Here is a 27,399-nt window from a genome sequence, read left to right on the forward strand (position 1 = left end):
TTACAACATTTGTACTTAGTGTAAATAATATATAAATATGTATTTATAGATTGTGTAATAAAAAATAATGTTAATATAAATATTACATATTTGTTTTTAGTAACCATGTAAAAAGTACGAACCACAATATTAAATGTTGAATGTTATAATTAAATAAATATTTTAGGGAATGAATGACTTGTAAAAAATAGTATGTATAACAACTGTATAAGCCGTTTTATTCTTTAGTTGTGGATCTTATTTTAACTTACTTAAGTTTGAATCTAATGTTGGTAATTTAAACTCCATAAATTTATAGCATTTTAAAATTCTTCAACATTTTTAAAACTAATTTAAATTATGTGAAGTTAAATTGAAATTGACATAAAAAGTCAACAAAATTATATTTTTATTGGTAAAAAAAATAGTTGTGCAAAACTGTCATGTGCAGACTACTATAAAATATTTGTAGTGTCATAACAACATTAATAATTACTTTACATTTTATTGATCATTTGCGTTTAGTTTTTAGCACATAAAACTAAAATTTTAAAATGAAAACAAAAATCAAGACGTTATCCAAGCTTATTATGTCTATTTAGAATATAGATGAATTATTAAAATATTAATCTATCTAGTATCTACACATAATATATGTATGTATATATTATAAACAGTTTTGCATTAGATAAAAATAATATGTTAATTCTATAAGAATATATTTACTAGACAAAGGGATACCAAGTTTGTGGTAAATGTGTTTAAGCATAAAATCGTGATTTTTTTTTTTCTTCAAACATAATATATGATATCACTTAATAGACAATTTAATGACCATGGCACGAACCTTGTCTTTAAGATCCCGTCTATTTACTATGATTACACATTATGTTCATAAAAAGAAAAACACACATACACACACACACACACATCATAATATACAGGTATGATAAATATTTCAACGTTAGCTTATGTTTTATCTCTAAATTTTATTATACGTTTGACGGAAACTAGGTGCAAGTATATATTGTAATTAATTTAAGTGACTGAGTTAAATCGACGTTGAGATATAAACACAAAACGTATTATTACTGTATCATATTGTGGTGATATTTTTGTATGAAAATAGGAATATTTAGATAATCGCAATAAATAAAATAATACCTACATAAATTAGTTTAAATAAATTACAATTTACAACTATAATAATATTTTTAAAATAATTCCCAAATTTGATGATAAATATCGATTTGAATGATGCATTTTTCTTTGTTTGCTGATCATATTAATTAAAAAGTCTTAATCGAGTAAAATATTCGAAATGTGTTCTAAAATGATGTCACAAGCTCAAATAAATTGTTGGGAAATTAAAACATAGAAGCAAACGCGTACAATGGATATGCACGAAGACCAATTGACCTAATTCTAAAGAGCTTAGACGCCTTAGACAATGATAAACAGTTCATTTTCATTTTATATCACAAAAGTGTTTACGTTGCATTCTATTAAGAAAAAAATGAAAGGAATATTATTGAAATCATTACATATCAGTATTATATCATATAATATCACTTATAAAATATAATATAATACATATATCAGTCGGACAACGCCTGAAGCGTTTTGGTTATCAGAAGCCGATACATAGCAATCCAAAAGTGTTATTTATTTCGCATTATATATTATTATGTCACGCGTTTCGTTCTAATCGCCAGTAGATATCATATAGGTACTTGAATTGTTTATAAATACTAAATTGTAAAGTATTATAAACTTTTATGTACCACAGAAAAATACTGCAGAAATCTAAATTTCTACGACATCGTTATCCCTACAAATAAATGTTTTCCTAACTATTCAATATATATTATTTTAATTCAAACTTAAATTTTTAACATTTAAACGATCTACTCAAGTATATTTATTCACCAAATCATTTCATTTTATCCTTTAAAACTGTACATTTTTTTTCAAATTCTGATTATTGGAATTTTTAAGTGTATAATATTATCTGTATGCTCATCGTAAAGATCGCGTACATTTTAAATGCTTGAATTTCATTTTTCCACTTTAAGAGTGATCAGTTGTTACTCTATAAACTCAACTAACCAATAACTATATTATAAACTTTTAATTACACGGTATTGAAATCAAACGTTGAGGAAAATAAAAAGGTCCTTGTCAATAATATAATCATCGTTATTATATAACACGACTAGTAAATATGACGATAGATAATATTTGCTGCTCCAAATCAACAACAATAATAAAAAATATTTCACGAAAATTACCTACCACTGTGTTATAATATTATATAAAATAACGTGAAACGTGTACGATTTGTCGGTAAGCGTATATAAGACATACGCCATAAGACTGATCGAGGGATTTGCCAAGTCGTCGGACCGATACGGCGACAATACGACGACGATATTATAACAATATGTAGTACATAGGCATTATAATATATATACCTATAGGTACCTATGTAGTGCGGACGTATTGGGCTGCGAGCCAACGCGTATCGATACCGCGCCCGCGCATACACACGCACGACCTACCTGGTGTGTGCTATGTGTGTCCAAGTATACAATATATATATTATATATATTATATGAGCTTGTGTTTGTGTATGTTCATGTCCGCGTGTCTGTTGTACACGAAAAAGATCAGAAAATTATGCGCGACGTTCGATTACAAATCCTGTCGACGACTTTGCTCGCACGACACACACACACTGCAAACCGTATTTAATAATAATATATTATACCGTACCTACGATATAGGTACTAGCGCGGTCGCCGGGTAATACGATTCTTGTACGTCACCGCGGTCGCCGTGTTCACAAACATGTTTATATAGTGGTCGCGTCGAATGTGTGCGCGCCGAGTCGTATTATAATATAGGTACGCGTGTACCTACATTATTGTACGCGATATTGTGTACTGCAGTGCACTTTGACGTTATCGTATGGGTACATGTATGTGTATGTACCGAGACACAACTCGAGATACTTACCTAAACCGTGGTGACTTTTGGTCAAAGTCGCGTTTCCCATAAACTATATATAGAACGACTTTTTTCCTACGACTTTTTTCCGTCGGGTACGTTGAAATCTCTGAACACTTCAAAACGACTGCACACTGAAACGATTCCGTTCTCGTCGAATAACAAGCGCGGACGATTGAATAAACGAAATCGCTTTTCGTCGTCATTTTAAATAATAGAGAAAAATATATTTCATAACCAGTCGTGTATTAATTAATCGTGTATTGGTCGTGCTGAACTAATTGACCAATTGTTTTAGACACTGAACCAAGAGATGAATGTATTGATTTTACAACGGTGTGGTTTTTCTTTATTATTATTTTTTGTATGTATGAGTAATGATTGCGTGACAAGTTTTCAATAAAACTCTTCAATTCTCAACTTTGAATATGTTTCCGATAGAAAATTGGATCTAGTTAACCTATAAAAAAAAAAAAAAACAAATGAAAATGGGGATTTTTACATTAAATGTATTTTGATGCGTAGCGAATCACTATGGTCCATATCATACATTTTGAGGATGAAACTTACCCATAAAAAGATATAATATTCTGATGGTTGAGCGCAAGTAGCATTACCCCCCCCCCCACCGGTCGTTTGGCTATAGGTATTCGACTGCAGGTAATGATAATAGTAATCACGATACGCAGGTGTATAATATAAATTATTGTACACGGGACGAAGACGTGCCCGGTATCAATGATTAATCGCTCTGTTGGAAAAGACGAAAAATATCCCAAGAGATTTTGTGCGTCGGTCGGTCTACGAAAATAAGGTGGTCGACACTTTGCGATCGACGGGCGATAACACAGCGCAGTCATCGGATTCGCCCGCGGAGAAAATCACTAATGACGACGGCGCGATGACACGATTGATGAAACGTCTCCTGACGGAATTTTTTGCATAGCCCTCGTACTCGAACGGTTTACGGTATTTTTGTCGTTGACAGGAAAAAGCAGACGGACTGATAGTAAAAAATATTATTTGGCCACGACCAGAGCGAGTTTGACCCAAGATTTTCCGGGCAGATTCGTCCGACTGGTTTTCGGACGAATAATAATATTATTCTCGCGTCGGGATCTAAAGACTTAACAAAACATGATAACAGTAATATATTATTGTTATATAATAATAATCCAAATAATTATCGTGTCTGAATGCGTATAAATCAACAACCGTATTGTTGTTATCTAAGCTTATTATTATACCGCATTGATCGTTGCATTCACGCGATTGTGTACGTTTTTATTTTCAGACGGTGTACTTTTCAAGCGTTCGCACAAAAACAACAACTTATCGTATCGCTCTCAGTATTAAAATATATTATTAAGCATAATAAATAAATAAATTGCACTCGTTAATTCCGATCTAACGATTTTTGTACAGCTATTACAACGCTCGTCTCACTTTTCGTCGTTTTCACACTCTCTCTCCACAGGTTTTTATTTATTTTGTCCATTCCACCGTTTACTCTTTCGAACTTTCATTCTAATTCTCAAAACCAACAACTGAAGACTAATTCATTAATCACTATAGACACACTATTATGAGAGAATTGCATTCGCACAAACTATAATTTTTAATGTTACATAAATACAATTTCTCTAATCTGACAAAACAATAATTGTATCTGAGTATTTTTTCGCCGACATGGTATTGGTTTAGAAATATTTCCCGAGTATTTAATTTTGCTGCATCAACACTAAAAATATATAATAAAACGTACTGTGTCCTATTTCTGCACAAGTCTACGCGTGTCAGAGGGACCGATTTGATACGTCAATATTGTGTCTGCAACCACTCACCCAGTTTTATACCGCACCACAACACTTGTATTATTGGAAACATTTTTTGTACCATTATATTAACTATTATTGTCTTTGAGTTGTTGTGTATTATACACCTATTATATTATTTAATAAAGATTTATCTTAAGAATATATTCATTTGTGACATTAGAGATAACTGTATGACAAAGTTTATGTTTATTGAATGTAGGGATATTTTACAAATATTATTTCAAGGTTTAAAATATACATTAAAAAAATATTAGTATAAGGGCTAACACTAATATATTTTTCAAAATACGTTCAACTACCTTAAATAATGATTTATATTATTCAATAATCAATAGTATAAAGTGTGATTATTATGAAAAAAGCAATAACGACGTTTGATTTAATTTGTCATTTATAAAAAATATGATGATAGTTTTTTTATTTTTAATATATTCGCTATTTTATTTAAGTACTATTTTAAACATATCTAAAATCCTATAATTTACCAAACGTTTAAAAATAAATCGTCGCGAGAGTCTGGTTTTTATCGAATAAAAAATAAATCGGTTTCCTCCGCGACGTCTGGGTCACACCCTTTTTTCCAATCACGAATCGATTGTGTTTGAATAATAATAAAATTTAATAATAGGAAAATAAAGAGAGGATGGACCACATCGGGTACTCGACCGAGAGAACAAAAAAAAAAAAAAAAATGTAAAATCTCTATACATATAATATATATATAAGTATACGTAAAATGTAATATAATAATAAATGGTGGCCATAAGACAACCGAGGAATATGCTAACGAATGAATGACTATCTTAAAAATGATCTTGACGTGCCCTCACGATGATTTATCATTTTTTTTCTCCTCATTCTATCCTACTCTATGGTCACACCACCACCATATACCCGCCTGCCAATTGAAGTCCCAAGACCATTAGAACCGACGGTTTTCAAAAGGAAAACATTCCATTTCTAGCTATAGTAAATATATATATGTTTATGTGCATACGCCACATACACTTTATGTACATACATACATATATATATATAATAAAAATGCAGTCACTACTACATATATACCAATCAAAAGGATTATTATTGTATTATTTTTTTTCGTCTTATTATTATTATTATTTCTTTTCTTGTAGTTACTATTATTTAACAAGTTTCAGTCGAAAAAAAGAATAAAATTGTCTCGGATTTACAGACGGATTAGATTTTTGTATTAGTGTAACCAAAAGACCCAACACGGCGTGCCCCCGGGGGCTGTGACTTCGGAGAACGCACCTCCTATAGCGTGTGTGTGTTCGGTCTAATTAAATAGCGTGGCGATTCGTTGCGTTTATCGACATTGATAATATATAAATATATCAAATATAATACAAACGACAATATGACAACAACGTATAATAAATCTATGTAATATCACGAGCCGGCAGAATCCCAAAATGCCGAAACGAGGCGTTTAAATATAAGTAGAAACGCGCCATTAATTTCTTCTAAAAAAAAAAAAAAATACATTTCATTAATATTAATGCTATAACAAATAGTAAGGACCTAAAGAAGTCGTCACCAAGTAAACTGTCTAACAGAATTTTTTCCTCGAGTCCCATTTACTCAAATTTCAATTAATTTAATCGATATAATATACAATTATAAATACACACAATAAAGAAAATATATATAATTTGAATAAACTGTATAGACCAATAATAAACAAAATGCACCGGGTCGCACTATTCAATTTTCAATTTAATGTGGGTGTGTGCCAAAAAAAAAACAACCTATAGATTAGCTGATATTGTCATTTGTCATACCTATTGAAATAATAATAATTATGAAGTACCTACCTATAATATACTGTTTTAATATATTATTTAATTTCGGATTAGCTGTTCTTGGGATACTATTGAACTTAGGATACTATTGTTTGAGAAAAAAATCAAAGCTCAACTAACAAAATAAAATGTAGACAATGGTTTGTTTATGTAAGATATAATACACATAATATGATGTATTGTTATAAATATTTATGCATATTATAAGCATGTTAAACACGGTTGTCGTCGAGTGTTTTCGGAACTTTTTAAAAAGCCACAGTACCTTAATATTTTCTAGGTATTTATTATCTGTTGTCGCTGATTATTCAAGAATTATGTTACACGTGAAGATTGTTAAAGTCGAGTGGACTGTTATCAAAAAATCCACAAGTAAACTATACACAACTTATTATTATTATTATTATAGAGCTTACAGTCGTCTCATTCATATTTTTATGTAGTGCGTTAGGTCGATTGTAGATAAGTACACGGTTTTTATTGTACAAATATGAAAAAAAAAACTTAAACTGTTAGTATTGCCTACGTTTAGTTTTATTTTTTATTTTTTCGTATATTTAAATAAAGCAATTCAAAACAGTGAACTGTATTTATTTCATCGATCATCCGAGTACTTACACCCAACCGCGTTTTCTAAATCGAATCCTGTGGTCCGTTATGTGAGTGTTCGTGTGCATTAAACTTGAAGCACAACGACGTCGTACAATTCTACCGATCCGTGCAATGAACTTGATAAAGCGCTCTCTTATAACAATTACTTTTTGCGGTCCGTGCACGGTTTTGACCTTGAACTTGGCCCCATCGTTTTGTCGGTTTAAAACCATACGCATATACTTATATATATGTCATTATCATCAGCATCGTACACGATAGTATCAGTACCATCGTGTCAGAATCCTAACAATATATTATTATACTATATTATACACACACACCGTTGTTGACAGGATTAATTAAAATGATGCATTTAAAGATATCCTTTATATTACCGGGTTTGCACTCCGCAGTAAATGTGAGACGTGTTGTCGATATTATTGCAATCGCATAAATATTTACCTATAATAATGATCTATAGCGTGTTTAGATCACAAAAAAATAGAACCTATGAACCTATGAACATATAATAGTATATTAAGTTTTTTTTTTTATTTGTATGCTTAAATTATTGCCTAGCTTTCAAAGTACCTCTTCGAATGATTTCATTTTTATTTTAAAACTAATTACTTTATGCCATTTGTGAACAACACACCTGTGCTCGTATTTAATTCAAAAAGTGGAAACTGTTTTATAGTATCGCATTTTTTTGTAAAACGTCCTTCCTACTATATAGATTGTTTTTCTAAACTGTACTTGTTTTCGGGTAGGCTTATTTCTCGATGTGTATTTCAAGAAATATTTTGGCATTCATTCGATATCAGTGTAAAAACGATTATGCCGCGTAAAAATATACATATCAAATACAATTATAAATATTTACGTGTGTATAAAAAGCTTAAAAATTATTTCGGGGGACATAAAAAATTAACGCTGTCCACAGAAAAAAGCAATCTCGCTTCACTGTCAGAGAGCTGTTTTTTTTCACTTTAGTATTTATCGTGCGCAAACTAATGGAACCGTGATAATTTATACATAATTTTTATTCACTCATTTAGAGGTGTCGACTACGTGAAAAAAATATAAATCGACAAAAAACACTGTGTAAAAATAACGTCCGACCGCATTACGCTACAACGGGTCATTTTCAACCGCAATCGACGGAAACGGCCAAACGTGTGTAGGTATATTATGCTAAAAAATATAAAATAATATAATATACTTCGAGTGTCCGATTTCGGTGAAGTGCATTCTTTCGTATATTTTTTTCCTCTGATTTTAAATCGACTCGGAAAAAAATTGTCACCGATGCTTAGTTAGTTCGGATCCGTTTTTTAATTAGACGAATTTAAACTATGTGACGTATTACAGTCGTAAACTCATAGCTAGGTAATGAAAAATAAAATAATTGTTCATGTATTTTATTACTGATCAGTTACTGATATGTTACAGATAAAAATTATAAACTAAAGAATCAAAATTTTAAATAAGTCAAAACTCCTTTCTAAAAAACAAATGAAAAAAAATTAATACATAAAATAATTAAGAATAAATCTGTATCGTATGTGTATTTATTCTACTCGTAGTATGGATCGAATTATAGAAGATATTATATTTATGTTAGACCGATAGAAAACCATATCAAAAATTAATATACATACACAATATTATTTTCGAACATGTAAACTCTGATTAATTTATAATAAAATAACCTATGACGATGATCCGCGTAAAAACTGCAACAGCAAAGATACTACGACTACCATACGACAGCGGATAAACATGGTGCATCGACGCATCGTTGCAGTGCTAATAAGTGGAGAGAGAGAGAATGCAATCCGTCGTTGAGGTCAAAACAGTAAACCGGGTGGTTTACGAGTTATAATATGGACTATAAAAACAGTCCCTCGTTTGTGTTTAGGTTATATGTGTATATATATATAGTATTTTTCACCTTACGACCCGTATTTTGTAACTGTCTGATGTTCGACTTGTGTCCTTAAGACAAAAAAAAGAAACAAAATATTATACCGTTATCGGCTTCTCTCTGTTTTTCTCTCCCTCCGAGACATATTTAATCCGCACTCATTCCCTCTCTGAAATGCAATATAGTGGCAAATTATTTAAACCTCTCTAAAACGGGCGCTTTAAAAATATTATGTGTGTTAACTGGTACCGTAAAGTGTGTATAAGACGGGACACAAATATTTCCAACCACGTACACGCCATAACACATTATTGTGTAATAATTGTCTTACCCATAACTCTCTCAATCAATTTCAAATTCAACAGAGGTGACATGACTTTCTATAATTAATAATAAATACCGAGTAGGAAATCAAAATTAAATTACTAGATAACGAATATGATTTTTAAATAATCATGGTAAACATAACGTGTAATACGTAATAAATGTATAATAACTTGGCTCATAGTTCATAAGATAATTAATAACAATATATAATATAATATATGTTTTAAATATATATTAATAAACATTAATTTTTTAACGCGATTCTCAACCACAAGAACCTCTCGACAGCGGAAATTTGTTGTGGACCCGTAACACAAGAAATAGAAATTCATTTGAAATAAACGCTTTATTAATAAAATATAAAAATTTTCAAATAGGCGATAAAACGGTTATACATTAATAATTGTACATCGTACACGCGTGGCATTTCGCCGGGAGACCCACTCCAGACACGAAATAACATTATAATATAATACAACGTGGTCGTTTTGTTGACGTTTTACCCGGTCACGGCAGTTATTTATTTCGACCTCAAAGAGGGTTGTGGTTTTTTTTTCGACCCTCGTTTACACTCGAAATTTCAACAAACGACGTCCGATTTTATACCATTTCACGTAGGAACGAACCCAAAATAATATGTTATACTTATACCACGCGCTAATACAACTAATATCCTTCTCGCGTGTCTCCACACTATAATATACCTATATAACACACACAAGAGTTTTAAGTATTCGAAAGTGAATTTAATAGCATCTTAAAAGAATGTTATTATAAATTGTATACGTGTAACGCGCGCGTGTGTGTGTATAAAAATGCCAACGACCTCATAAAAAATGTTAAAAATAATTTTCTATGTACCAAACACTTAAGACTGACATGGTAATTTAGTCGTAATAATAATTATCGTTGAAATATTTATCTAACAACTAAATAATATTGTGACGAGATATTCGTTGAAAAACCGATACAATATATGACTAACCAAACACAAGCCCATATACAAATATCTACACGTATACGAATCCTTTCCTATACCATCAAACCATTATTTGCCCAAATTTATGGCTATAAAGTACACAAGTTCTAAGCCACGTGTATGCAGTAGGTTTATATCACAACGCTATGCGATATCATTATTTTAGAAGTCGTGAAAAACAATTGTCTGCAGCAACAATGAAAACTAATGACGTCGGAAAACGTATTGAATGCAAGTCATATCGCGAATGTCTCGCGATAGGAGATAAAACAGATATAAACCACAGTCATGGATATTTTATTCAGTCGTATACGTAGATATAATATCCGTCAAACGTCGAGTTAAATATTAATATAAAATATTGTGTTTGAAGCATCACGATAGTTGCAGACTATTTCGAAAAAGAATAATACAAACACAATGATGGACATATACCTACGCATTAATGTCATGTTTTACAATACGCGTATTACTATGCGAAACAGATTAAGCAAATTAAAATAATACACTGCAAAAAAATTAAACGATTTAATATGTTTATTATTATTTCGTACATCATAATATATAATTGTTGTAAAGTCTTTTAAGCAAGAGACTCGAGTTCGACGGTCGGATCAAACGACTCGCTATAAACGACTCGTTTAGTCCTTAATTTTACTATGTAGTCTATCGTTATAACAAAACGGCCCATCGCAAGGTATGGACGACACGACTGCAGATACCCAAAGTGTGCATTTAGCAATATTTTATTAGTGTATCCGACGCGTACGGAATGCCGATTTCGTGTTGGCGAATAATCGAACGAAATAATCGAACTACGACCATTAGATGTATATTATTATTATTGCGCTTGTACGGTCTCAACTGTAGTGCACACACACGCACACTGCTGTTAATAATATTTGTCCGCACAGAAAGATATCACGATTTACGCTCTTAAATGAAGAGACGATACTGTACATAGGCGTGACGCTGCAGAGAAAGGGGCACGGGCTCTTCAATAAAACCAAAGACTACTACTATATTATATTATTATACACATGACCCCGGTATAATATGCAGCAGGATAGGCAGCTGTATGTGTGTGTTTGTGTGGTTGGATGTAAATAAATTCGAAACGACCAAACGGCGGCGGCGTAATGAAAACGAGGATTGATGAGGGAGTACTGCAGCGAGAAAAGTGTAAATTGATGATGATTGGAATTTGACCTTTTATGATTCGTCGGGTTCAAAGTGATTAAGTCTCGGATATTTGATTTTTACAAATGCAATTGGTTTATTATTATGTACTCTACACGTGTCGTGTGTAACACCCGAACGTTAATATTAAACAGTATACCTATATATAGGCATATATCTCGTATTGTTATTATAGCTGTTGTATCAGTGCAGTGCACGATATAATATAACAGCGCTATATTATATAATATTATTATCGTAGTGTATATAGACGTGTAAATTCAGAAACTCTTTGAGTTTTTGGGAAAAAATAATTACTAAATTTTTAAACAGTCATATTATACATTAGCACCTGTAAGCGCTAGTCCTGTGGACCTAACGGTGTAGTAATCCAATTAGCTAAGACGTCGATGGTTTAGAATTTAATTACGTTTTTCATCGACCGAAATTCGTATGCACTTCATATGGAGCGTAGGTTCGATCGGTTTAAGATACATATCATCATCATTATGCACATGCACTACATTACACGATATTATAAACATAATAATATAATGTGTGTGTGTGTGTGTGCGTATGAGTAGACGGTTATTTGTAATAAACTAATTTAATATTCGAGAATTTTTTTTTTTTTTTTTCGTAATAAATCGAGCGAGTGACGTGCACGGGGGTGTGGTCCATAACGTATAACGATACATTTTTCTACGACCGTCCGTCCAGTTCGTAGGTACTGCGAATAATGAGTTACTGTCATCGTGTCTTCCACCCGTTTGCCGCCGTGCCAGTACAATACTCGTACGCTATTAATTACATTATAAGTGAACTGTCGAGACGGTTTGAAACGGTCCGGCAAACGGTACCTATGCGGTGTGGGATTTCACGTGTGAACGAATACATTACGATAATAATAATTGGCGAGCTTTGTTGTCCGTTAATGTAACACAAAAAAACACTGCGGGATTTATCGTCTGTGAACACACGCACGGTATTGATTTTTTAATATCGTTGTCTTCGTTCGCATACTCACGACGATTCCGTCATCGCCGCTGCTCAGTACCGCGGACGTTTCTAGAAAAAAAAAAAATTAGAAGATATTTTCGTAATAGACCGATATTTGCTAATGTTAACAACAAACGTTTGTCGGTATAAAATACGCGGATATTATTATATAGTTAATATATGATTCCGCACGACCTGAAAAAGGAACCGACCAATCGATATTTTTGTTTAAATGTTTTGGGAATATATAGTTATACGAGTTATACGCGTATACGGTTTATAATAACAATAATAATATAAACGTTAGAGAGTTTAATGGATTTTCGTTATCAACACGTCTCTTTAAAGCATAATATATACCTAATATATATGTAAAATTTAAACGCATACACATGATCGTGTTGGATGTCAAAAAAAAAACCAAAAATATAAATCATAAATCTTATTGAAACGTTATTTTAAGCCGAGGGATTATAATAAATAATCGTAAATCCCAACATCCGTGAATATCTAATTTAGCTCGCAAAATGCGTTTAATTATACATATATATATCTGTTTCACGAGTATTATTTACGAACACGTGAGAACAAGCATTATAAAATATATACCTACCTACTGAATAGTCATACTCAAATACATAAATGGTTTTGCATATTATTTTCGGTAAACCGGTCATGTCGTTGATTTGGGTTTCTTTTTTATCTCAACATCGTACGCGACGTTAATGGATTGAACATTTCCTAATAGCTTATTTGAATACCTATATTATATTATTATTATGGAATAATATTAATAGAACCTAATTGTGGCGGTTTAATATTATTATTATAACTACTATTATAGCAAGTATGATATATTATTTTTCCTTTTCCAGACGACTAAAATACAGTGCACGGCGGCGCGTTGGACATACTACACCACTATAATATTATTTTGTTTATTCTCGTTTTTTGATATTTATATTTTACGCATGAACGTATAAAATATAGAAAACATATTTTTCAAAAATTATTCACATATTATTATATTTTAAAATTGATTTCGAGGTTAATGATTCGCATAATTACACGCTACTATCTTATTTCCACTCCACCTTCGCGCATACATAATATGTATAATATGCTCGATTAGATTACTGACATCGTGTACTTAAAATAATTATTATTAACTGATAAGTAAATGAAGTATAATATATGAACACTGAAACATCGAGTAGGCGGGTTATCTTGATAAAGTTGTTTTTGGTTTTTTTTTTTTTTTAACTCGGAATACTTTTAGTCCGTATTATAGGTGTACGTTATCGCGGACAATCAATATAAAATTCACGCATTTAATACAAAATTATATTACATACCTAAATTATTTTATAATATACGCGTTTGAATAATTCAATGAAAGTCTCGTGGATTTTTTGATTTATGCATTTCTTCTCTGAACGTCTAAACTATTAGAGAAGTATTGAAAGTACATTTTGCGCTTTTACCGAGTCATTACGAGAAGAGAAATTATTGTTTTCAAAAAAATATTTCCTGTAATTTTTCAAATCAGCGTATAAAAATCTGAAATCGAAAAACCATAAAGGTATAGTAGTTAAAATTGGGATAAAATATTTTTTTGATGAAAAAAAAAAATACAAAATTATATTATTATGCTGTAGTTGACCAATCTGTCTTTATTACAAGCAGTTTAAAGTGTGTTAATAAAGCTGAAACAGTTTTTAACTGTTTATGAAGATATATATAATATATTAATAGGAAATCCGTGGGATGACCCTCATAATTATATAACATCCTTTTTTTTTTTTTTTTATTCATTTAATCGCGTTTTAGTTTCGTAAATTGAGAGAGAACGGCTGCGAGCAACCGGAAGAATTAACTTCAAAACTACATAATATATACCAGTATACCACTACACTTAATTCAACAACAACGAATTATTTTCTATAATATCGTTAACTATAACATTATACTCACTTAAAAGTGTATATCGATGCGGTACTATTTATCGAATTGTTTTTGCGTAAAGTATTAAAAACCAATATTTATAAATATTTTAATATATTGTTTTAGGGAGAATTCATAAGCGTATTTAGAAGAGAAAATAATGAAATTAGAATAAAAAAATTACTTAAATATATTCACATATATTGCCTAATACCTATATTATAATTTTTTGATAACTTTCGTGTTCTGGGAACATGCGCAATTACAACTATTCAATCATCACCGATCTTTATACTATTAAAACTGTATCGAATTAATTATGTACCTATACATTTTTTAAAAATACAAAATTTTACCGATGTAATATAAGTTTGTTTACAAAAACAAAAAAAAAAATAAACCCGCTTTGGATAATATAATATTTGTCGTTCGTGAATTATAATAGTGATCCAATCCTATTCTACCCCTCTTTAACAATAATACGCACTTACACAACTGCATATTATACTGACAGTTCAGCGAAATAGAATATTAAAGGTAGGCACACCGTACACAATAATTTCATTTTTCGCATTTCATCGTGTTATTGTCAATTCTAAGACAATAATACATATTATTATATTATATTATACATTCGTGTGTCATCACTCATTTCTACTTCATCTTCCTGCTCCGAGTTGAATACGAGGTGTATTCACACATTTGCAAATAGGTCGACAAATCATTACATAGGTACCTACACAGTGTTGTTCGATTTAAAATCGAAGACACGTACCTTTTTCTCAGTTTATCGAACTTGCGATTTAAGACTACGAGTATACGCTCCCTGTGTAATAGCATTAATATTTACTCGAGTACGTATAATAATAACAGTATAGTCGCGGCGCAATAATCTGTCAGGACAGAGAGAACGGCGCTCGGTCTAAACGAATGATATTGTATTATTTTACATTTTATTTTTTTTCACAGGAAACCGACAATTTGAAAACGGATGAAAACGTTAAACACAATACATTTTCTAACGCTTGTAATTTAAGTCGTTAAAAAATAAAAATAAAATATGTGTATCAAGCGAGTGCAACTTGAATTAGTGTGTGCGTGTGTGTCTTTTTTTTTGTGTGTTTGATAAATGTCAACGCCTATAATATGTGTGTTTAAACGGTGAAAGTAAAATATTATTGCATTTGATGAGATCACATCCTGCGGGAATTATTTACACGTGTGGTCAATTGCTGCCTTCGTGTAATAAGACGGAATAATAATAAAATATCATTAGACCCATTTCTAGAGCAACGCCGCCGCGCGTTCAGTATATAATACCGATTTATCTGTTCAGTTATTTACTGTCTGCAGAGTGCGTATAGCTCTGAATCTCTGGTCAAACCATTAAAGTTATAATAATATTGACATAACAACAGTCATTTTAGTAAATTGCTTTGGCGTTCGTTCAACTATATATCTTTCGAACGAGAATTATTACATTCTTTAAAAATGAAAAGAAAAAAAATTCAATCCACTAAACTTTTTTGTTAAGACTTCCGGACTGCAGTATACGAATAGTGCATCCTCTTGAGATTATGAAATAAGAAGCAATATTCATAACGTATTGTTATTTGAAAAAAAAAATGAATGTCATATGAATTCTATCTATTTTGAAAAGAGAAATATGAATCCTGCAATTTGAGATAGAAAAATATTTTTGTTTTGAGTTTGTTGAAAAAATGCACAACAATTACACATTAAATTAAGTTTACTTGTTGAAATTAATACTCAATTATCAACAGATGTGAAAAATAATTGATTATTTTTTTTGTATTATATTTTGTATTCGGGAGAAAGAAACAAGTATAAGGAAAATCCAAGCTATAATTAGTTATGAGGAAATTTTTGGATAATTTTGTGTTTTAAAATGACGTTAAGTGAATCCAGTCGATTCTTTATGACTGCTTATTATAATATAGCTAGATACAGAAGATAGTTTTTTGATTCACACAGTGTATTTTATGGTATTAACTTGAATTAGGTTCTATATTATTTTATAAGAATTTGATGAAAGTTTATAAAGCGTTGTTTTGTAAAGAAATAGTATACTTTACCTATAATTAATTAGTAAATAGTGTTAAATTGTACTATGAAAGAATTAAAAAAAATAATATTATTATTATAAATAATAAGTTGGTACAGTTATACCTCTTATTTTTATGACAGTTTTATACGTCATTGATGTATACACAATGTCACAATCACATAATTTTAGTTGTAAATTATAACCCTGTTCATGACTGATCAGACTTAAATATTTAAGCCACAGATTTTTGATATCATCTATAATTTGATAAATTATTAATACTGATTAAAAAATTAGTAATTTTTACCTTAATAGTTGTTTTTTATTTTCTATGTATAATATGACGTATGTCAGTATAATACGTTTTGAATGAGTACCGAACAAATATTGAATGCATTACGTGATTTAAGTCTAAACTATTGTACAATAATTATTACACATGAATAAAAAATATGTATGTAAATATAACTCTGAGACATAGTCGGTGGCCGTATCGTGATTTTTATTTAATAGATTACATTATAATTAAAATTACGATCGAAGCAGATCAATGAAATACGGGGAAAATTATGTCAAGTAAAAAAATATAAATTATTAAATTATGTATAGTTATACTTGTTTTTATTATGGTCGTATAATTTACGAACCCGAGTGCGGAAAAAAATTAACCTTTTTTTACGATGTGATCTCGTTTACTCGATATAACATCCGGACGCGTGACGCATCGTCACAATAAACAACAACTGTGCTTCTATTAACATATTTTATTTAATTCGAATCGACCTGGAGAATAATAATAATAATAATTATCGCTTCTGTAATTTGTATGTACATTCAGTTGTATTATAATTTATTGTAACGTTCTGACCACACAATATTACCTATAATAACACGCGAGTCGTTGACTCGTATTTTATATACGATGATAATAATATATTATATTAAATACCCAATACTTACATACCAAGTAGGCATAATGCAGTATACCTACAATAATAGAATATCATTTTCTCCGTCAGTTCTAAAATATTTCGTAATGCACTGAATTTACCAGACTTGCGTCTGATACATTGCAATAACAATAATATTATCATAATATATATATGAATGTACCTCGAACGTAACCTAATAGTACGTTCTAGATAGGTACTATATCTAACTATATATACAGCGGACTAACGTCTCCGTCGAACTATCGTCGGATACGCGTTGTATAAAACGAAAAAAAAAAAAATCAAAACACGTTGTTATGGAATAGATAATATTGTAGAATACTCCGGGAATCAAAGATGTTGATTGGGAACGGCGGGGGTGAGCTCAATAGGGGAGGGGCAGAGGACTGACAGAAGTTTTAACGAGAAGAATAATGATTAATGACGTGTAGGGAATAAAAAAAGAAAAATAGAAAAAAAGAAAGAAAGGAAAAAATGTATAATAATATTTTATAGGCATTCGTGGGTAAGGTGCTGCGCACGCTTTTATAGGATGAAATAAATGTTTGTGTGTGTGTGTGTGTGTACGCGTCAGGACGAATGGACATGACGCCGAGTTATGTGTATAACACAGCTGTATACGTTTTATACTATCGTCATATTATTATTATAATAATATTATATTGTGGTCAGCGCACTTTTGGTATTGTGTCCAATGTTTAAGACGTCTAATGTCTGCTCTGTGTTTTATTAGTGCCGAGATCAGTCGAAACGAATATCACATCAATGCGTGTTGCATATTATTATATGTATAGTGTCACGCTGTGCAGTTGTCGTCGTATTTTAAAATATAAACAGAGCACACTTAAAACGTTTTTTTTTTTCGATTTGTCTTACTCGACGTGTTTGCAATGCTCTTTGTTAACAAGTAACATATTACCTATATTAGTGTTCACTCTTATACATACTATGGTCAGTCACTCAATCGTTTTGCAAATACGACGATTAGATAAAAAAAAAAAATCATCAAACAGGAACCGAATTTTAATTACTGTGGAAAAAAAACCTAAATATCGTACTAGGTTGCAGTTGTTGTTTCTCTAACGCCGTTAACGTTGACGATTGGTATTTATTTAGTAATTGACAGCTACCTATCTAAATTGTACACAATTTGAATAAACAACTATAGCGCTAACGTTAAGTTAAATTTATTAAAACGACGAAATATCAAATAGATAAATAATACCACTATACGTATCACTCACATGTTTATACCAACTATCAGATAAACTACCGACGTATAAAACTAAATACGCGGTAACTAGAATCTTAACACCCTAACCTGGGCCTTGACCATAATATTAAGTACCTATAAAATTTAAAAACGATTGTCGTTAAAGTACAATATTATAAGTAGCATTAATCTAATCTATTCGTTTATTAAATAGTCAATAAGTATTTTCTACATCATACGTTTAGATGTGCTTTGGAATTTTAACAAATAAATATAATAATTATATGGTGCTATAACTGAATAAACGTGTGCAAATAAATACGTTTATTGTATAATGAGGCTTATCTTCGCACATACGCAAAATAAAAATTAAAAACAATAAATGTTTTACCCAACAGATAAAGTCAAGAATACGTAAAATAAAACAACAAAAAGAGCATGGTTAGTTATTGTAGGAACATCGAACGAGTCGAGTTAGAGCAATTTTATTGAGATATTTCCTTAGGAATACAAAAATATTTTGTACCAATAAATGTTAGGTTGTATTTAGAAAATTACTTATAATTTATAAGCATCTAAATGTGTGTTACTGTACCTAGTCTATAACAATAATGATAAAATATCAATATAATATGTACTTGTATGTTAAAAAATGTTTTTCTTTGTAAAAAATTTAATATTTTATTTAAAGGTTATACAAATATATGTTTAACATATTAAAATAATTGTAATACCTGTAAAATATATATAATATATAAAATATTGATAATTCATACAGATTAGTTATACGTATACGATTAAGTCAAAAAAATTTAGTCTCGTATAAAAATATAATAGAAAAAATTGTCACCTACATATTATTATATTATTATATAATATAGTACCTAATGTAATACAAATTCTATTTTATTCGTGGCACCCTATTTTTCTTCACATTTCGATTGCCCTGATGATTTTTTCGTGATCTCGTTCCATCCATAACAAATTTGATTCGATTGTTTGATGAATTTTGCTCACTGTGATGTTAATTTCAATTGATAAGCCAGATGGCTTTATTGTGTCCATCTGCGTTATAAAACCAATAAACGTATTATGTAAATACTTTAAAATGAGAAAAGACGAGAGTGTCATCAAACGGGTGGATCATACTTACAACAAACATCTCGTCGTCCGTCGCCACTTTGGGCGCCAACGCGGCGTACGCAACAGCGATGTACTTCTGTAGGTTATCGAGAATCGGTGACGATTTAATCGAGTTCAGTAGCTGTGCCATGTAACCGGCTAGACCTCTAACGCCTGCCGATGTGGTCACCAAGTTGTCGCAGATGGTTTTAAAGGTTTGCAAGCTACCGCTGTCCGCTTTATCCAATCGAATCAGATTCAGTTGACTTAAAACAACCAAAAATTACATAAGGTACAAAAAATCAAAAAAAAAAAAGAAGGAAATTCACACTCGTGCCTGGCTGATTATTATAGGATAGAAAATAATTATTACTGCTGCATTTTGAAAATCAAGTTACACATAAAAAAGTGGCTTTTTTGTTGTAGTTAGAAAGAGATCAATACTTTTCGGATTACCTCTCCGATTTTGCTATTTTGTACTTAAATTCGTAGGTACTTTGGGGTAAAGTTTTTAGAAATTTGTGATTAATTGGTTAAATTAATATAAAATGTAAAATCAGACTTTTAGCCACTTAACTTAGAAATACAGAATGTTATCATTTTTTCAATAGAATTTTTTTTTGAAATACTGTAACGTCAACAACTCGTAACACTAATATTCTACTAAACTATTTCACATAAACTAATTTATATTACTCTACGCGTAAATATTGCAAAACGTAGCTTATTGTCTTGTCAAACAACCGCCGCCGTTTCAACACCTCGTAACAACATAATAATGATAATAACTAATAATAGTATTACCTAAAATGCGACTGGACGTTGTTGGTACAAGCCAATGCTCTCAAAATGATTTCTTTCTGCGACGGTGATCGCGTCGTCTTGTACAGTTTGTAAATTTTCGACAAAGCAGCTACATTTCCTTTTTTCATGCCCGCGCACAGCGTAGCTTCTTCCATTTCGGACGGTATCCTATAAATAAGTCGATAATAAAGCGCGAACAAGTCGTGAAAGTCGACAATAATAACATTTAATAACTGTACGATTTTTTCTCGGAACGAAAAATTGTTTTTGAATATTAAGAGAACTATTAGAGATCAGAACTAGAATTATAGCCATTGTGTGTAGAAAAATATCTACAGATTTGCGCCCAAAATGTAACCCGCGTGCGTTTTTACAGAGAACTATAGATGCTTATACGACTTCAGTAAAACGTTTCTACTTGAAAAAAAACGACACACACAAATTACGGTAGTAGAACGAGCCCGAGAAATGCTCAAACTTTTCTCCCTCTCCGAGTGTCAAGGCTGCGAAACATAATATGTCTTCTTATCGGACAAATCCGTTACTTTACTACCATAGAATCATCCGACACGAAATACACTTTAACGTGGTATTTGATCAAGTCTAAACGCGTTAAGGCGTGTAAATAATTAATGTTCGCTAAAGAGATAAGTTAAAAAGTCGTTGAGATTTAGGTTGACGAGAATAATATTATTATTAAGCGTACGTAGGGCACACACGTACGACGTACCTGTATAACACACTATATTATAGGTACATTATATCATATATCACACATCGACTGTTATCGGATTACAAAATGTCAAAACTATGACAACAACGCCACTCGACCAACCGTGTCGTTAGCCGAGTGTGTAGTATATGCGCACGTAGTATTAATATAAATTCTTTCATATTTTTAAAAAAACAGTTTCATTCGTCGTAGGTGTGTATACATTATTGCTATAATGTACCGAGAAAAAATACGAAACGACACACTGTTTTTTTAATCGTTTTTGCGATTCGAACGGTCTGTCGCCACTATAAACGTCAGCGTGTAATTATTGATTTATAATACATTAAAAACAGTATAAAATTCTAAACTTTATTGCACCGCGTGCTATCGATGTGCACAATCGCGACGTGCACAATGCAGTATCCTACGCTTTCAGAGTTTACCTACATGGTATTATACCGTAAATAAGGTTTTTTTTTGCTCGATTATTGTGTAAAATGTGTAAAATACACCGTTGCGTACGTAACATAATATCTGTGCTTCGCACGCAGTACCTATATAGACGACAATAACTCACTATATATCCCACTAAGGCGGATACAAAGGCGTATTTGTGTTTGTAGACGTGTCCATATATATATATATATATTATATACATTGTATGTGTGTTTTACTGACTTTTTTTTTTTTATTAAATTGATATCGTGTTATGTCTTTGTATTGCGAGTATACAACGGATTGCGTTTAGACGCTTCGCAAGACTAGACTTTTCACGATTTTCTCTGATATCGATTTAAGTGAATTAACTCACTGGTGTCCTTTCATCCATGCGTCAAAGTGTCTTGACGCGGATTGCGCGCAACGAGAGTTGCCCATTTTACACGTCCACGTCAATAGTCTGCTCCAACCGATTTTCGTCGTTGCATTTTGCATCCGATTTTCTGATAATTTGTCGTATAAAATGCTCGCCAATCCCTGTGTATATTTCTGTGAGAAAAAAAAACGCGTTGTAAATCAATACCTACTTAATACTCTGCGAAGTATATAATATTATTGTATAATTGTATGGACAGCAAAATATTATTATTGAATGGACAGTACTTTGAATTTTGAATATTCCGTGGGATATCGTCGGATGGCGTCCATGATCGATGATAATCCGTTGATCGCAGTGTTCCAAGGCATCACGTGATCCTCCATCAACAGGTACTCGAGCAGCGAAGTATAATAATCGTACGGCACCAGCTCGGCTCGGCACAGGTGATACGCGTCGTCTATGATTTGCGCCCTGTTGAGCACGTGTATCCGGTCGGGGTTTGTTATCAACTGGATCAACAGAAGTTTCCAATTTTTTTCGTCGTAACTCACTCTATAGAACCCTACGTCGACAGACACATATAATCATAGTATTATTTTGTATACTCGCATAATATTTTATAATATTAGTCGTAGGCGCGGCAATGCAGTTTATTTTATAAGCGCTTACCGGTCGATTGGATGTTGACGATTATCCATCCGAAATTTTCGGGAACTTTCAATACCGCGTGATCGTCGGTGGGTTTTAACCAAACACTTGGCGTGAGCTCATCGAAGTCCATTTCGGTCTCAGTGGTGTACGTCAAGCCAACCAACCATTTTTCGTCGTTGGTACCCAAGCTCGGATACGATAATGAAAAACGTTTCTGCGGAAATCGTCAGAAGGATAGTAAATTATTCAGTCGGTAGACATCATAGATCAATCGAATTTTGTAACACCACCACGATTAGACAATATAAAGACGTATAGCGTGTGACATTATTTTTGGATTTTTATTATTTTCATTACCTGCGAAGCAACGACTGAACCGTTACTCGTCGATCTCACTGTTATCACTGGATACCCGGGCTGTTCCGTCCACGAATCCATATACTTAACGACCGTGACACCGTCTTCGATCACGTAGTTGGCGTCGTACAGCACGTTATCAAACGTCTGCCACAAGTTTATCGGTTCCGCTTCCGTGTACCTGTAGCAGTAGTGTACAAGTTTATTTAGTAGTGATACTTATTTATTAACTATATTAAAAAAAAAAAATCGAAATTATAAATCTCGTATAATAACAATCAAATTTGATTTCGATAGAGTTTATTATTTCTTTAGTTGCGTATTTTTTCCGTAAAATCATCTACATAAATTTAAAGTGACAGAAAAATTAAAATGTTGCGTTCATTAGGTACAGGAAAAAGTTTGTTTTGAAAACAACACAACTTTTAATAAAAACAGATTTGATAAAACGAATCATTTTAAAACGATATCCGAGCGGTGTCGTTGGCCATCACTGTGACGATATTATTTTAACGATATTGAATATTGCAAAATATTATCGGTTTTAGCGCGTCATAATGTCGTGCTGTCTGTAGAATAGTTTTTTTTTATCTTTATGTACTTACGCAAAATCGTTGAGATATTTGTTCACAGAAGTCCTGAAGATCTCCTCACCCACAACGCATTTTAACATCCTAAACATCGCCGCGCTCTTGTCGATTGTAATGATGTCAAAAGCATTTTCGATATCGTTTGGAGTCGACACTGCGAACGTCAAAGGGTGCGTATCGTCGTACTCGTCCCAAGAGAGCGCGTACTGGTGAACGTTCTCTACGAACGATTCGTCCAGGTCCCAATCGGGCTCGATCTGCGATTATGAATAGTTAAGAGAACTTCTGTGTTTTAAATTCCTGGTCTCATACTTACTATACTCGTTATGTAATAGTTCAAGTAGTTGCACATGCCCTCGTTAAACCACGCGTGGTCCCACCAAGGAGTGGTTACCATATTACCGAACCACTGGTGTAGGATCTCGTGTAGTACGATCATGGATCCCTGTATTTTGTCTTCGGTTTGTGAATCTTCTGACAAAGTGACGTAAAATTCTCTAAACAAAAATAACAATACATTATACATATATACATCGGTTTTCGCTTTAAACGACACATAATGGCTCGCTTTTGGTTTAGAAACTCATAATAATAGTTTATATTTTATAAAATAACTAGTTTACTAATTACTAAGTTCACTATTTAGTTAACTTGTGTACAAATATTACTAGAAATCGCACCAGTAAGTACAGTGAAACCTGTTTTAACGGACACCTGTGTATAAAAAACACGGACAGAAATATTTTTGATGACGGACAACTATTTTAGTACAAAATTAAATACATATGCGTACATATAATATGTCATATTACCTAACCATACTTATTATACCTACATATGTATTTCAAACTTGTACATTTAACATACATACTACGCAATAGTGTCGCTGATCTATTTCGAATACCGATTATGATAGATTATATATTCTACATAGCGTATCATAAAGATAAAGTTAATTGCGTAGACAGAACAACCAGAAAGACTTAAGAGTATTTAATGTTTATTCAGTATCGAATTCGATATTGAATGTTGTACATTTTTAATACCATAATTAACTTCATTCTAAAAACCTATCTATAACAGATACTCTTAATGGCCTCGTTGGTGTCCCTTTAGGCAGGTTTCACAATATAACAATTTATTATTTAAGCGTATATTTAAATAAATATTTTTTAAACTTACTCGTAAGAATTCAGTCCCCAATTTTCCATACTGTAAGCGTTTAATAAAGGAACGCCGACCAAATCTAACTTCGGTAACATATACGGTATTCGAGTGAACTTTTCTACGCCTTTCAGTAAGTTTGGTGCTTTTCCCATCATATAGGTGGTATACTCGATATACTCTTTGCGCGTGTGCATGGCAATATTATCGCCATTTATGTAGTTTTTATCAAAATCAGATACCATAAAAGCCACTAAATACGTGGGTATTGGCTTTGTAGTTTTAAAGTGATCCCACATCCAACCGTCCTCTGAACTAGAAAAAAAAATTAAAATTAAATATGCGTAATAATGTAAAATAGCACTTTTAGAACATAATTAATAGATTATACTATCATAGTAAATATGTTTAAAATAACGAAAAAATACAGTATACAACGTACTTATCGACCTGAAGTCTATATTACGGTCGATGTTTTAAGTGAAATGTAGAACTTACTGGATTTCACTGTTTTTAAGAGGCATGTTAGACAACGCAGAATGATGGTTTAACCTGGCGATCGATATGGTGTACGGAGTCTTGAATTTTGGCTCGTCGTAACACGGGAATGCTCGTCTGGCGTATATCGGTTTGAACTGAGTTAGGGCTATCCACCTATAAGGAAAAACGATCACGTTACAATTGTGTTTAATGGTATTGATTCTCGACTAGGTGGTTGTGTTGTGAATGCGCAAACTATTTGCATACAAATGGATGGAGAAGAATTAGATAAAAAAAAAAAATGTCTACGTTAAAGGTCTGAGTGTTATTATGTAAATAGTGCCGTCTGGCGTCTCGTTTGTTTCGAACGACATATGTAAATACCTCGAGTAATTGCCGGAGTCATAGAAATATTTATGAAATCCGGTGTAGTCGTCTCTTAGGATTCCGCTGAACGCGACGGTAAACTTGTAGAGTCGCGACGGCAAAATAGATCTTTCGAGTTTGACGACCAACCGTTCGAGGCGATCGTCGAACGCATAATCTTTTATCGCCATGCTTCGGTTCGTCTTTATGTCCTGGAAACATGGCGCGGACGTCAGGATCAAATCCTTTGAGTTTAGGATCACCTCGGTCGTGTACTGTTTGGCCTTTACGACGATGTCGACTTGACCGTGAAACGAACGGTTTTCGATGTCGGGCGTTATCTGCAAGTCGTAAGACACGGGTTCCGTGCTATCGGGCAAACGGTAAGCGTAATTCGTACCGTCATTTGAGTCGTTGATGTCTCCGGCGAGCGCCGCCAAGCCTTTGGCATTTTGCAATGCCGTCAGCGTACAAAAAAAAGCCAATAAAAAGAATTTCGACATAATCGTACTGTGCCTACAGGCAATAACGACTATTATTGTCGGAAGCTCGATGATATATAACTATCCGCTTAGTCTCGCACAATCGTTTAATGCTAATACATAATATCAGTGTACCTATATATAATATAATCGTAAAGCTTATCTGTGGATAAGACTCGTTCGGCTTAAAGCATAATCCCGCTTGAAGTATCTAATACGTGTAGGTATGTGACCTGTATAATACACATATTTTTTTTTTACAATTATTATGATTTAATGTGAAACAAATACAATATAATAAGACTTTTTTAAACGAAATTTTTGTTTATAAATAATGCTGTTTCACATAAAAATAATTATAATAATTTATAATATGAATTTGAATTTTTATCGCTTGCATTGAAAATAAATAAAAATATATTTCTGAGTATGTTCCACCACCGGATAGACGATGTAAACTTAAATAGCTGGTTGTAAACTTTATCACGTTGTCAATTTTATTATTCATCGACAGGCTAATAAAACCACTACAGTAGGTACAGTACAAAAAAAATAATAATGTACTTATAGTTTTCATATACATAATTATTATTGTCAACAAATAGAATTTGCGTAGTTCGGTAGAGGTCAGATTTATAGGTTAAAATACATATGTGATTACTATTTACTTATCAGTCAGTCTGCTATTTAAATGTATTTGCACTTTAAAACTTCAATTTATTAAAAACAATTTAACAAAATATGTTTGTGAAAAAAAAATATTAATAATTGTTTAGTTCAAAAATATTAATACTCTAGCTATTTTTAAACTAGGTATACAACTAATTTAATGTTCATAATACTTTAAATTACTTCTCTGCGCCTGTAAAATGTAAATGTTAGTAAATAAATTGTAATGTCTTAAATATAATATAGATGCTTGAGTCGATTAGGTATTTAGATTTGTTAAAGTTAAATGTGTTTCATTATACTATTTAGTTTCAAAGTAACTTATATTATATTTTCGGTAAAATAGT

At 31.9% G+C, this 27,399-nt stretch overlaps 1 protein-coding gene across 1 annotated transcript; it reads right to left on the bottom strand.

Moving 5' to 3' along the window:
• Positions 1–19,490: 19,490 nt before the first annotated feature.
• On the bottom strand, positions 19,491–26,507 carry LOC126550708 (thyrotropin-releasing hormone-degrading ectoenzyme-like). Its single transcript, XM_050202725.1, has 12 exons — positions 25,920–26,507; positions 25,554–25,709; positions 25,074–25,370; positions 24,208–24,388; positions 23,907–24,148; positions 23,302–23,482; positions 22,963–23,158; positions 22,578–22,855; positions 22,288–22,463; positions 20,762–20,929; positions 19,989–20,223; positions 19,491–19,900 (listed from the first exon to the last, which is right to left on the bottom strand). Exons 1-12 carry the CDS (start codon positions 26,402–26,404, stop codon positions 19,766–19,768), a joined length of 2,730 nt encoding a protein of 909 aa, XP_050058682.1. The 5' UTR covers positions 26,405–26,507; the 3' UTR covers positions 19,491–19,765.
• Positions 26,508–27,399: the final 892 nt, after the last annotated feature.

This window comes from Aphis gossypii, chromosome 3, assembly GCF_020184175.1.
Source record: "Aphis gossypii isolate Hap1 chromosome 3, ASM2018417v2, whole genome shotgun sequence".
Lineage (NCBI taxonomy): Eukaryota > Metazoa > Arthropoda > Insecta > Hemiptera > Aphididae > Aphis > Aphis gossypii.

Bases quoted from the DNA above. Each gene is read 5' to 3' on its own strand.
- LOC126550708 (XM_050202725.1), bottom strand. From the start codon at position 26,404: ATGTCGAAATTCTTTTTATTGGCTTTTTTTTGTACGCTGACGGCATTG. The intron at 23,483-23,906 runs GTAAGTACATAA...CTACTGCTACAG, and splicing joins AAATATCTCAACGATTTTGC to GTACACGGAAGCGGAACCGA. The intron at 19,901-19,988 runs GTAAGTATGATC...TTTATAACGCAG, and splicing joins CGGACGACGAGATGTTTGTT to ATGGACACAATAAAGCCATC.